This window comes from Zalophus californianus, chromosome 7 (assembly GCF_009762305.2).
Source record: "Zalophus californianus isolate mZalCal1 chromosome 7, mZalCal1.pri.v2, whole genome shotgun sequence".
NCBI lineage: Eukaryota > Metazoa > Chordata > Mammalia > Carnivora > Otariidae > Zalophus > Zalophus californianus.
The window spans coordinates 91,884,317-91,895,248 of record NC_045601.1 but is presented as its reverse complement, the minus strand read 5'-3'; the positions used below and the strand labels follow the sequence as shown (position 1 = coordinate 91,895,248).

Here is a 10,932-nt window from a genome sequence, read left to right as displayed (position 1 = left end):
GTGTGCATCACAAGGCTTGCAACTTGTATCACAAGTTCGACAAGAAAACTGGCTAATACTGATTTGGCTCTGCTTACCAATTGTTGAATTTATATCTTGTCCCAGCAAATTCCTTTTTTGAAAAGTCATTACATGAAAAACTTTCACCACTCCAATTAGCATCACTGTGCTGACCAACTTTTGGAGTGAGAGTAGCTGATTGAATGTTTTTTAGCTACACTAGTGTTTATGTTGGTCAAGCTTTTTGTTTATTATGAAGTTAATTCTGCCCATGACACACCGTTAATATTTTCTCCTAGAGTGCCATTAATGTTTTAACTTTATCAAAAGTTTTTGTCATATAAAGTTTTTAATTTTTATATAATGAAATCTATCTCTTTCTTTGTGACTTGAGTTCCCTGACCTACTTAGGAAGGTCCCTCCCACCCCAAGATTTTTTAAATATTTTTTTTTGACATAGTACTTTAAGATATTTACTCCCTTTTAAAGTTTATTTGTAAAAGGACATTGTTTCTCAAGCTCTTTAGTTTTCCTTGAGTTAGATGTATTCAAAAGTTTCCTAAGCGAGTAATTTCTTTAAAATGAAGATGATTTTACCTTTGCTTCTGTAAAAGCCTGACACAATTCCTTTTTCCAAAAGTGCTTACTTTGTTTACAGAGTATATGTTTATAAGAATGTTGAATAACTACCCAAGCACTCTAAATAAAAGTACTAACAAATCCTAAAATACTGCAGTACCGTGACTGAGAACACAATTTGATCCCTAAAGCCGTCTCCAATCTACTGCTCAGTGAAAACAGCAAACAAAAGGTCTCAGTGTTCGTAGAAAACCGAGTTCTTCAAAGCAGGTAAAAGTCCTGTTTAGTCCTTCCATAATGTAGAGGAGAAAGGGTTTCCAGATTATAAGTGACAAAGTTGCCCTTGTGTAGCACAAAACAATCATGATAGGGCTTTACTTCTTAAAGGCCTAAATTATGAAAACAGTGGAGGAACAGAACTGAAAATGGAAAAAAAAAAAAAAAAGCTTTAGCTTTGATGCAAAGAATTACAGCAGTCCTTGACATAACCAAAGATTCTTAATTTTTAAAAACGCTTCCTTTTAGCAGTGACTAACCTTTTATTATCTGTGACAACACATCAAGTGAGCAGCCGTACAAAGGATACATGTGATTTCGGAAATGCCACAACTGAGCCAACTGCAGTTGCCCGCGTATGTAGTATGGAGGCGTGACCAAAAAAGACTATAGGGAGCACGGAGCTTTATCTGCCTCACGAGGTACTCTCCCAGTCTCCCATAGCAAAAGTTTCTCCCCGCTTGAAAGTGCCCCCGGCGACAAGTATTCACCTTGTCCGAGCCTAGGGCCGTGGCATTCAAGGTGTTGAGTCACCGGGTACAGCGGTCGTGCGACATAAATATTATTTGATGACGGAAATCGTAGTGGCGCAGGTGCCAAGATAAACCGCTGGCAACGATGACTGTGGTTTGACTTAAGGCCGAATAAAGTAGGATCGGGACTGAGCCACGGTTCCGGCCCTGAAGGGATTGCATTTTAAGTTGAGGCAACTTCAAAGCTCCCCATGTGACATGTGCGCACTCCTCGGCGGTTTGAACTATGAGAGCCAGGGTTTCCGGCGTGATTCCTTCCAGCCGATAGATTGTAATCTCCCGCTCCCAGGCCTTCCCTACCCCAGGCTTGCTCAGCCCCTGAGTCCCTCCACGGCCCCTTCCCTCCCCTGCCCGGGGGATGCTACGACTGCAGCACTTCGCCATTCATCAACCGGTTTACACCGGCAGCGGCCGCCGCGCGGTGACGTCCGCGGGGGGCGGGCTTCCGCCCCCGCCCGTCGGCGCTCGGCCGGGGGCCCCCGGCCACGATTGGTGGCCAGGAGTTCGCACGTCGCGCCGGCTATAAAACGGAGGGCTTGTGACGCAAGGGCGCCTCGGCGCGCGTATTGGCTCCCTCTACTGCGGGCCGGCTGGGCTACGCGCTCTTCTCGGAGCCGCTCACTGCATGGTAGAGTCTTGTGCCCCCGCCGCCGCCTGTAAAGCCGCCGCCGCCCCGCGACGACCACCGCTACCCCCTGCCCTGCAGCCGCCGCCACCGCCGCCGCCTGTGTCGCCGCCGCCTCGGGACCGGCTGTATGATTAGGCCACAATCTTCAATGAGTAAACATATTCCTGTGAGTATCCGTCGCACCGCCGCCTCTGGAGCCGGGGCTCCACGACCGGCCCCCCCATCCCCACCGTCGCCTTTGTTCGGAGCCCGGCGTCCGCTCCCCACCGCCCCGGCACGCAGTTCCGGTGGGTCCCTGGCAGGAGGGGGCCGGAGTACGGCCCTGTGGCCGGACGGTGGGGCTGGCTGCGGGGAGGCGGACGCTGGGGTCCACGGGGCTGCGGGTTGGCGGTTGACTGCCGGAGGCACCCACTTCCTTGTCCCTGCCGAGCCGGCGGCGGCCGGGACAGTGCGGCCGGGCCTGCGCGGCGGGTGGGGGCGGTTTCGGCCACCGCAGCAGGCCGGGCGGGGCGGCACAAAAGCCGCTTTGTGACCGCCGCCTCCGCCCTTGGCCCTCCGGTCTGGCGCGCCTGCCCAGGGCCCGGCGGGCTCCGCGGCGTCCCGACGCCCCTTTGTTTGGCCGAAAGAGAGCGGCCCGCCTGGGAAGCGGGAGACGTGGCCCGGGGTGGGGCAAGGGCTGCGCGTGTCACTGCGGAGCCGGATACGGGGAGGGCGCGGCGGCGGCGGGGTCGACACCAGACTCGGGCCGGCGTGGGGTAGGCGGGGCGGCCGGCGAGGCTGATAACGGTCTCGACCGGGAGGTCTCCGGGCTCGGGGGCCGGCACGGGACAGGCGCCTGGTGCAGCCACCCTTGTGCTCCGCTGCTCGGACCGGCGCCCCAGACAAAATGGCTTCGGCCTCCGCGCCTGACGGAAGGCGCGGCGCGAACCCGTGATTGCGGCGCGGAGAGGGGGCGCCGCGGGCGGGCCCCGGCGTGCACCGCCGCGTGCGCGGAGCTGCGGCCATCGGGGGCTTTCCGCGAGCTGCACCCTTGGCGGGGGCTAGAGCAACACTCTGCTAGGTGAGGAGACCGACTCCCTGCCCCGCCCTGTGCCCTTAGTCTCCACCTGGTAATTCGAGCTGTTCCGGATTTAACGCCCCACTTCGGGCTCTGGATAATGGGAACAAGTTGAGTCTTGTCCTTTCTCTGGGGCAAGTCGGTGGAGAAATGGTCTGGGTCTGAGCGCCTTGGAAACTGCCAGGACTACTGTTGCACTGAAGCGAAGGAGTCCACGGCTGGGCACCAGTATGCACTTTTCCCTGCCAATCTTTGGGGCCCTGGATGGCGCCTTTTAATCGGGGACTATTTAGAACTGTTCCTGAAATCCTTGGTGTAATATGTTGTTGCCTGCTTTTGGCTTGTGGCAACAGCAGCCAACCAGAGCCAGAATTCTGAGGTTTATCTTCTGTCCGTGGAAGCCTTCTACCATTCCAAGAGTATTAAGTTGTTATTTGCACTGTAGTTGGAACCGTCGACCTGCTTGGGATCCAGATTCTGAGGCAGTGCTTCCTGTTACTCTTTTTATACGAATTTTGTTCAATGGCAGTAAATCAGTTGAAAACCAAAAAGCTAGGTCATTCCCAGGACTAAAGCAGCATTTTACATATCCTCTATGCTAGGTGCATTACTTAAGGTATAGTAGGTCTGGAACAAACTTTACAACGAACTGTTGGACAGAGTGGTGGTTATACGGATTAATTGCTTTGACTCTGCAATCTGACAAACTGATTTAAGCTTCTGCACAGAAATTGCTTTGCTCCCGCCCCCACCCCCGTGTATATTATTGTGATTATATGGAATGATAGATGGGAGGGGGAAGAAATGCCTTGGTATTTCTGAGCTGCCTATTGTGGATAGTTTTTCCTGTGGCAAGGAAATTGGTAATGAGGGAATGTTATGAGAAGATGTTAGGTAGTTGGGGTCACTGCTCTTTTGGTGGAAGTTCCCCCCCCAGCCACTGGATGGCTCCACTAAGTGAGTTATTTCTGTTGCTTTTTCTGCTTCCTGATGAACTTGCTTATATAAAGAGAGATGGCCAAACTCAGCTGTAACAGGAATTTTAGCTGTTAAATGTGGAAGTCGTGATGTGAAACACTGTCTTTCTCATACATCTGCTTTCAATTGAAAAAAGATAGTATCTGGAAATCAGAATACTAAGCCACGAGTCGTTGCACTTAACAGCTTTACAAATGACTTCTTTAATTCATTGTATGACATGGAAAAGCTGCCAGAATTCACTTTTTTTATTCTAAGGAAGTAATATTTAGGATTTGAGGTGAAAAGTGTAACTGAAATTATTTTCCAGATTATTGCTGTCTGTGTTCACTGTAATAGAGCCAAGTTTACTTGATGGTAGTCACTAATGTTTGAACCCAACTAGCAAATACATGAAGGAATAATCTCTAAGGGCTCCTTTGAACAAATTTGGAATAATGAAAGTCCTCTTTCTTGTGGGACAACCTTGCAAGAAATGACTCCTGAGGCTAGTTCTTTGTTTTGACAGGAAAATGAACTGGGTTTTTGACTTGCTGTTTTTCACTGATCTGCTAGATCTCCATATGAATTCTTCAAAATTAGCAAAATTGTTCTAGAACCTATAGCATGGTGCAGAATGCTATTTAAAGGTACAAAATGAAAATACTTTGAATTTAATTTTAAGCTTTTGAAATGCTTAAATATAAACTAAGGGAATCTTTGGTTAAAAGATTTTACTTGGTAATTTGCCCTTGAGAATACATATAAAGTGTTTGGGGCAGTGGCTGGCACTTAGTACTCTTGTTAACCTATCAATTTTTCTTATTCCTCTCTTTACTCCTTAGCACACACGTCTTTTTTTTTTAACTTTATTAACGTTAATCCTTGTAATATTTCATATAACAAGTTGATTAACTTCCAGAGACTCAGATAAGGAAAATCTGTTAAAAGGGAATTGTAAATTAATAGGTTAGGGATCAAATGAGATAGTGTATGTGGAAGCATTTTGAAAACCAGTTTCTTGTCTTCCTCTTAAGAACATATTGGTTGAAGGGCGCCTGGCTGGCTCAGTTGGTAGAGCCTATGATTCTTGATCTCAGGGTTGTAAGTTTGAGCCCCACGTTAGATGTAAAGATTATTTAAATAAAAATTTAAAAAATATATTAGTTGAGTCTTTAGAGGAGTAACTAAATTATGCAAGGACTAACAGCTTCCAAAGTTTTCATGAAGTTTACAATATGTAAAAATATTTTATAAGCTGGAAAAATCAATATAGAAAGTTGTAGATTTTATGATACTATAAAGCCACCAGCTATTTAAAATGAATAATTAGTGGAAGAGTATGTGTAAGTGATACTGTCTAAATGTAACAGTGGTATTCTTTGAGGGGTCTCTGTATTAGGCCAGTAATTTCAATTTAAAGTAATCTGTGAATGCTTGTTTTACGGTTATTGATTTAATTTGTAATTACCCTTATATTTTGTGGTTTAAGTAAAAGTTGAAAAGGTGGCTTGGACCCAAATTTGAAAAGACAGTTGTGCACTTACATGCTACAAAAGCATAATATGTTCCTTTGAATTGGAAAACAACTTTTTTCTTCTCTCTCTTTTTTTTCTTTTAAACAGCAGTTCTGTGGTGTTCTTGGTCACACATTTATGGAGTTTCTGAAGGGCAGTGGAGATTACTGCCAGGCACAGCACGACCTCTATGCAGACAAGTGAACTGTAGAAATTCATTACTACTCCACCAAGAAGCCCCCGTAAGAGTGGTTAACCTGGACACAGAAGTGTTGAATTGAAATCCACAGAGCATTTTACAAGAGTTCTGACCTGGATGGGGTAAACCTCAGTGCACTTCCTTTCTATTGCCTCAGTATTACTGGATTGAAGAATTGCTGCTTCTTGTTAGGAGGTTCATTTCATTTCCCATTACTCCCAACTTCATACTCAAAGCACTGAGAATTTCAAGTGGAGTATATTGAAGTAGACTCAGTTTCTTTGCGTCATTTCTGTATTCAATTTTTTAAATTCTTTCATAACCCTATTGAGTGTTTTTTAACCAAATTAACATGGCTCGAATGAACCGCCCAGCTCCTGTGGAAGTCACATACAAGAACATGAGATTTCTTATTACACACAATCCAACCAATGCGACCTTAAACAAATTTATAGAGGTAAGGCTCGATGCTTTTTAATGTCTTAAACTGATTGCAGGTTAATGGTGAGGTTTTTTAGCAAACAGAATAAATAGTTTAGAAAAATTTTGTTGGTATGCCTACAGTTGAATTTCAAGAAATGAAATATCAGTTTTTTCTTTAGGTTACAGGAAATTATTTTGTACATTTTCAAACAAGGACATGTACTTGAATTAGTTTGGATTTATAATAAGATCATCTAGGTGTTCATGCCTCACAGTTTGTTTATTTAAATCTCTATGAGGTCAGTATAATTCTCACATACAAGAAATTTATAGAAGGAAGACTGCCACTTAGAGATTGTTCATATATCTGCTTAGTCTAATGACTAATACTGTAACCAAAGTTAATGTCTTGGACCCTATTTGATGCTTCGAAGCCAATTTTTAGCTACTAATTATAATTAGTAATAATGGATTATGAGTCTTAAAGCTTGTCGTTTTAAATGATGTGGGGTTTTTTACACTGTACTTACCGGATTTTAGAGTCTTTGAATATACCTTTAAGATTCTAAATTACCATGTGTACTGCCAATGAGCAAAAGTTAAAGTAGTTAATGTAATCAAGTCAAGTCAGATAACTTGTAGTCATGAGTGATTCCTTTGGGTTCTGTTTACCTTTGTCTCTGAATTGCTTCTCTCTTTTGTTAGTACTTCATTTCCATATAGCCGGTGTTACCATGACTGTAAACACCTTCCATGTATGAAGGACCACAGGATTTTTTTTTTCGTTTATTAAAAATATATGTGATGTTTAATATTGCTCTTTTATGCTTATTCTAGTGTTGTCATTTAAAGCAGGATTTCACTTCCCAGAGTTGAGTTGTGAATGTGGGTGGTGTGAAAAAATAATAAATAAATAAATAACAAGATTTCACTTTCCTGTTAAACATACATAGGTTGTACCATTCATTCCTTGATTTTTTGTTAACTAGCAATACCTTTTGAACAATTGGTGAGCAGTAATAACATGGTTATAAAGACTTCATTAATTATTTTTTATGTATGTTTTATCCAGGAACTTAAGAAGTATGGAGTTACAACAATAGTAAGAGTATGTGAAGCAACTTATGACACTACTCTTGTGGAGAAAGAAGGCATCCATGTTCTCGTAAGTGTTTAATAGCTCTTTGGGTTTGATACTGTGCTACAAAATGATCAACTTCAAAAAGCTTGATTTTTTTTTTTTTTAAGTTATTACAAAAGTGTGCAGCATCTTAATTTCTAAATAAAGATGAAAGTTAAGCAAAGCTCTAAAGTAATGAGATCTTTATAAAGATTCGGAATTTATATGCATTTCATTGACAGTGGGGTTTCATACAACACATGTTTAAGCATATTAAAATGCTTTTGAAGACATCTGAGTGGTAGAAATTTAGAAGTATTAGTTGGCATTTATATTAAAAAATCTAAAATGTTTATTTTGACTTAGGATTGGCCTTTTGATGATGGTGCACCACCATCCAACCAGATTGTTGATGACTGGTTAAGTCTTGTAAAAATTAAGTTTCGTGAAGAACCTGGTTGTTGTATTGCTGTTCATTGTGTTGCAGGCCTTGGGAGGTAAGAGAATTTCTTAAGTATTGGCCTTGATTCTAGTAAAAACTTGATTTTGAGTCCAGGAAAAATTCAGTTATCACTTTGTGAGTCAATTTGCTTTGTTAGGTTACATATTAAATTAAATTTAAAAGTAGGTGAATGTAATAAAATAATGTGTTCCAGTACAGCTGGAACTAACAAATGCTGTAGTTGTAATTTACACTTGTCTCTGTGGGCACAATTACTTATAGAATTAATTGTGTGTGCTGGGTTATATCAATGATATTGGAATCATTGTCCAAGCTCACTGTGAAAAAGAATTACGAATCATTTCTAAGGTGGTTTGCGTTGCATATGGTGTACTTTTGAGAGCGTTCTTGATCCTGGAGATTCCGATTCAGTGGGAACTCATTACCAGTAACGCCCAAATATTCATATCCAGATTTGTAAGTCACTATCACTGCCCTCCATCCCCACCACCAAAAAAAAGTTCTTTTCTAGTGGGGAAAAGTAAAATGAGCATTGATGGCCCTGGGGGGTTTGGCATGCAACTGTGTCACAGTCTCATTGATAAACAAAAAAGGAAGCAAACATTTCCAGAAGATGTTTAGGAAAAGGAGTTCATGACCTTTCAAAAAAAATTTTTTTTAAATAGGAAATATTTTTTACTGCTTGGATTCAGAAAAAATTATCTGCATTTATCAAGATTTACCCCCTTAAATTTTTTTAAGATTCACTTCGAATAATACAAGTCTTAATTTCTAGATTCATTTGTAACAAGGGTATAGTTTATTTTTGGTTCTAGGTAAAGGGCTGAGTTTGGTAGGGAAATGCTGATGCTTTTATTAATTTTTTCACAAGAAGTCAACATTTACTATAAGGTATTACATAGGAAGGGTGGTAAATAATAGTAATTTTGGGTTAGGAAATGAAAGTTTAGAGTGTTGAATTTTCTAGGACTTGATTTTGAAAAAAGTGGTTTATCAAAATTCTTATCCTACCAGAGCCCCAGTGCTTGTTGCCCTAGCATTAATTGAAGGTGGAATGAAATATGAAGATGCAGTACAGTTCATAAGACAGTAAGTATATAATGAATTTTTTGTTCATTTCTTCATTGTCAGTGGATTTTATTACTACAGAAAGTTTTTCCCCCACAGCCCATCTAACCATTACATTCATTTTTAAGATAGTATTAAAACCAGGAAATAAGATCTTACTTACACTCCTTGTAAGTGCTCGTATTACAGAGATTCTAATCAGTAAATTCTTTTCTCAGATCTCATATAAGTGGATATATAAATTTTGACTATTGTAACCAACACTCAAGATTTAAGACTTTTTAGTATCCTTTTTCCATTCCACATGTATGCCTATCCATAAATTAAGCATTAAGTCGCAGCATGATAATCAAAAGATAAATTGCCACGAGAGATGATAATTGTCTATAGCATAGTAAATGGTAATGTGGAGGGATTTTGCTTAGTAACTTCATATTTTGTTTTTCTTCATCTAGAAAGCGGCGTGGAGCTTTTAACAGCAAGCAACTTTTGTATTTGGAGAAGTATCGTCCTAAAATGCGGCTGCGCTTCAAAGACTCCAATGGTCATAGAAACAACTGTTGCATTCAATAAAACTGGGGTACCTGATGTAATTGCCTTGGAAGTGGAACTTGAAACAGGACCTAATTTGTCATACATACTAGCCAACATGTTGGCTTCGTGATTAAGTCTAATGAAGCTTCCATAGGAGTATTGGAAAGCAGTTTTATCAGGCCACAAGTTTGACAGAATTGCAACCTCTGTGTTTGGGTTACGATCAACCTATTTGGACACTTAGCAAAAGATTTTTGCTTTACCGCGTTTAAAATGTGCTTATCACTTGTACCAATTGACCTTTCCTGAAATCATGCAGTATTGAGTTATGTCTTTAAATCTGTTCCCATGCCAGAATCTTATCAATATATAAGAAATTTAGAAAGATTAGGTGCCAAAATACCCAGCACAATACTTGTATATTTTTAGTATCATACAGAACTAAAATCCCAGGAACTATGAACACTCTGGACCTTATGTGGTTTATTCCTTCAGTCATTTCAAACATAGAAATTAGGGCCTATATGGTTATTTGCCTGCTCACTTTATGTTTACATCTCCCACATTCATACCAGTATACATCAGGTTTGCTCAACTTTTTTTTTTTTTTTTTAAACCAAGTCTTACAATGATTATTTCATGTCTTTCAACAAATTTCATTTTGTGGTGTTATAGAAAACCTCCATTTTGAAAATCTACGTTGTACAGAAGCACATGTCTTTAATGTCTCCAGACAAAAAAGCCTTACAGTTAATTTTAATGTTTGCACTTTGGGGTGCAACTTACAGGGAGGGCCTGAAAAAAGAACGGGAGGGGGCTATTAAGTATTTTTAGTAAAATGTTGCCTTTGTCTCGTGCAGAACATGTAGAATATGCTCTTTAATTTAGTAAATATTTTTTTAAAAGGTAGAGATGCTTTGTTGTAGCTAAAACAATTCTTAATCATAAAATTTCTGAAATTCTTGTAATTTTTTTTCTTAACTGAAGTTGTTTACCAACTTATTTTTGTTTGAAGTGTGATTTTTTTTTTCCTTCTCTTCCCAACCTCTCTTGCAAAAAAAAAAAGTGGGTTTCTGCTAATGAATTGAGCAGACATCTAATATTTTATATGCCTTTTGAGCTGTGTAACTTAATATTTGGATACTTGATAATTTGTTTTATTATGTAATTGATAAAATGGTGATGTGTATTAATGTTAGTTCAACCATATATTTATACTGTCTGGGAATGTGTGGTTATAGTTCTGTGGGAGAAATAATTTGTCAGTGTTCACCAGCTTGTAAAAATCTAGTGCGAGAGCTTAAACATCTAAATAAATAATGAAATGCATTTATCATCATTGAAATTGTTTGGCTTAAAGTTAACTTATTTTGTAGAAAATGACAGAAATGAATTATGCTTCACTTAGTGCCATTCGAAGTATGTCCTCTTTTTTTTTTTTTAACAAATGAAGGATTAAATGAAGTTGACATTTAGTAAGCTCTTTATCGACACAATTTGTTACAGTCATGAGAACTGCTTAATATTAAAAGTACTTTCCATTATAGACTTTCATTTTTAAAGGTTTAAATAATTTTG

General features: G+C 40.5%; 1 protein-coding gene across 5 annotated transcripts; it reads left to right on the top strand.

The window, feature by feature from the left end:
• Positions 1–1,895: 1,895 nt before the first annotated feature.
• On the top strand, positions 1,896–10,699 carry PTP4A1 (protein tyrosine phosphatase 4A1). 5 transcript variants are annotated; one of them, XM_027601766.1, is made up of 6 exons: positions 1,896–2,182; positions 5,656–6,203; positions 7,242–7,334; positions 7,656–7,786; positions 8,767–8,841; positions 9,276–10,699. In XM_027601766.1, the coding sequence occupies exons 2-6, from the start codon at positions 6,099–6,101 to the stop codon at positions 9,391–9,393; spliced, it is 522 nt and encodes a 173-aa protein (XP_027457567.1). In that variant the 5' UTR covers positions 1,896–2,182; positions 5,656–6,098; the 3' UTR covers positions 9,394–10,699. The 5 variants fall into 5 exon arrangements, with proteins under 5 accessions (XP_027457567.1, XP_027457568.1, XP_027457569.1 ...); XM_027601767.1 differs by having other exon boundaries at positions 1,974–2,182; positions 5,659–6,203; XM_027601768.1 differs by lacking the exon at positions 1,896–2,182 and adding an exon at positions 2,956–3,076.
• The last annotated feature ends 233 nt before the right edge of the window (positions 10,700–10,932 follow it).

Bases quoted from the DNA above. Each gene is read 5' to 3' on its own strand.
- PTP4A1 (XM_027601766.1), top strand. From the start codon at position 6,099: ATGGCTCGAATGAACCGCCCAGCTCCTGTGGAAGTCACATACAAGAAC. The intron at 7,335-7,655 runs GTAAGTGTTTAA...ATTTTGACTTAG, and splicing joins AAGAAGGCATCCATGTTCTC to GATTGGCCTTTTGATGATGG. The intron at 7,787-8,766 runs GTAAGAGAATTT...TTATCCTACCAG, and splicing joins TGTGTTGCAGGCCTTGGGAG to AGCCCCAGTGCTTGTTGCCC.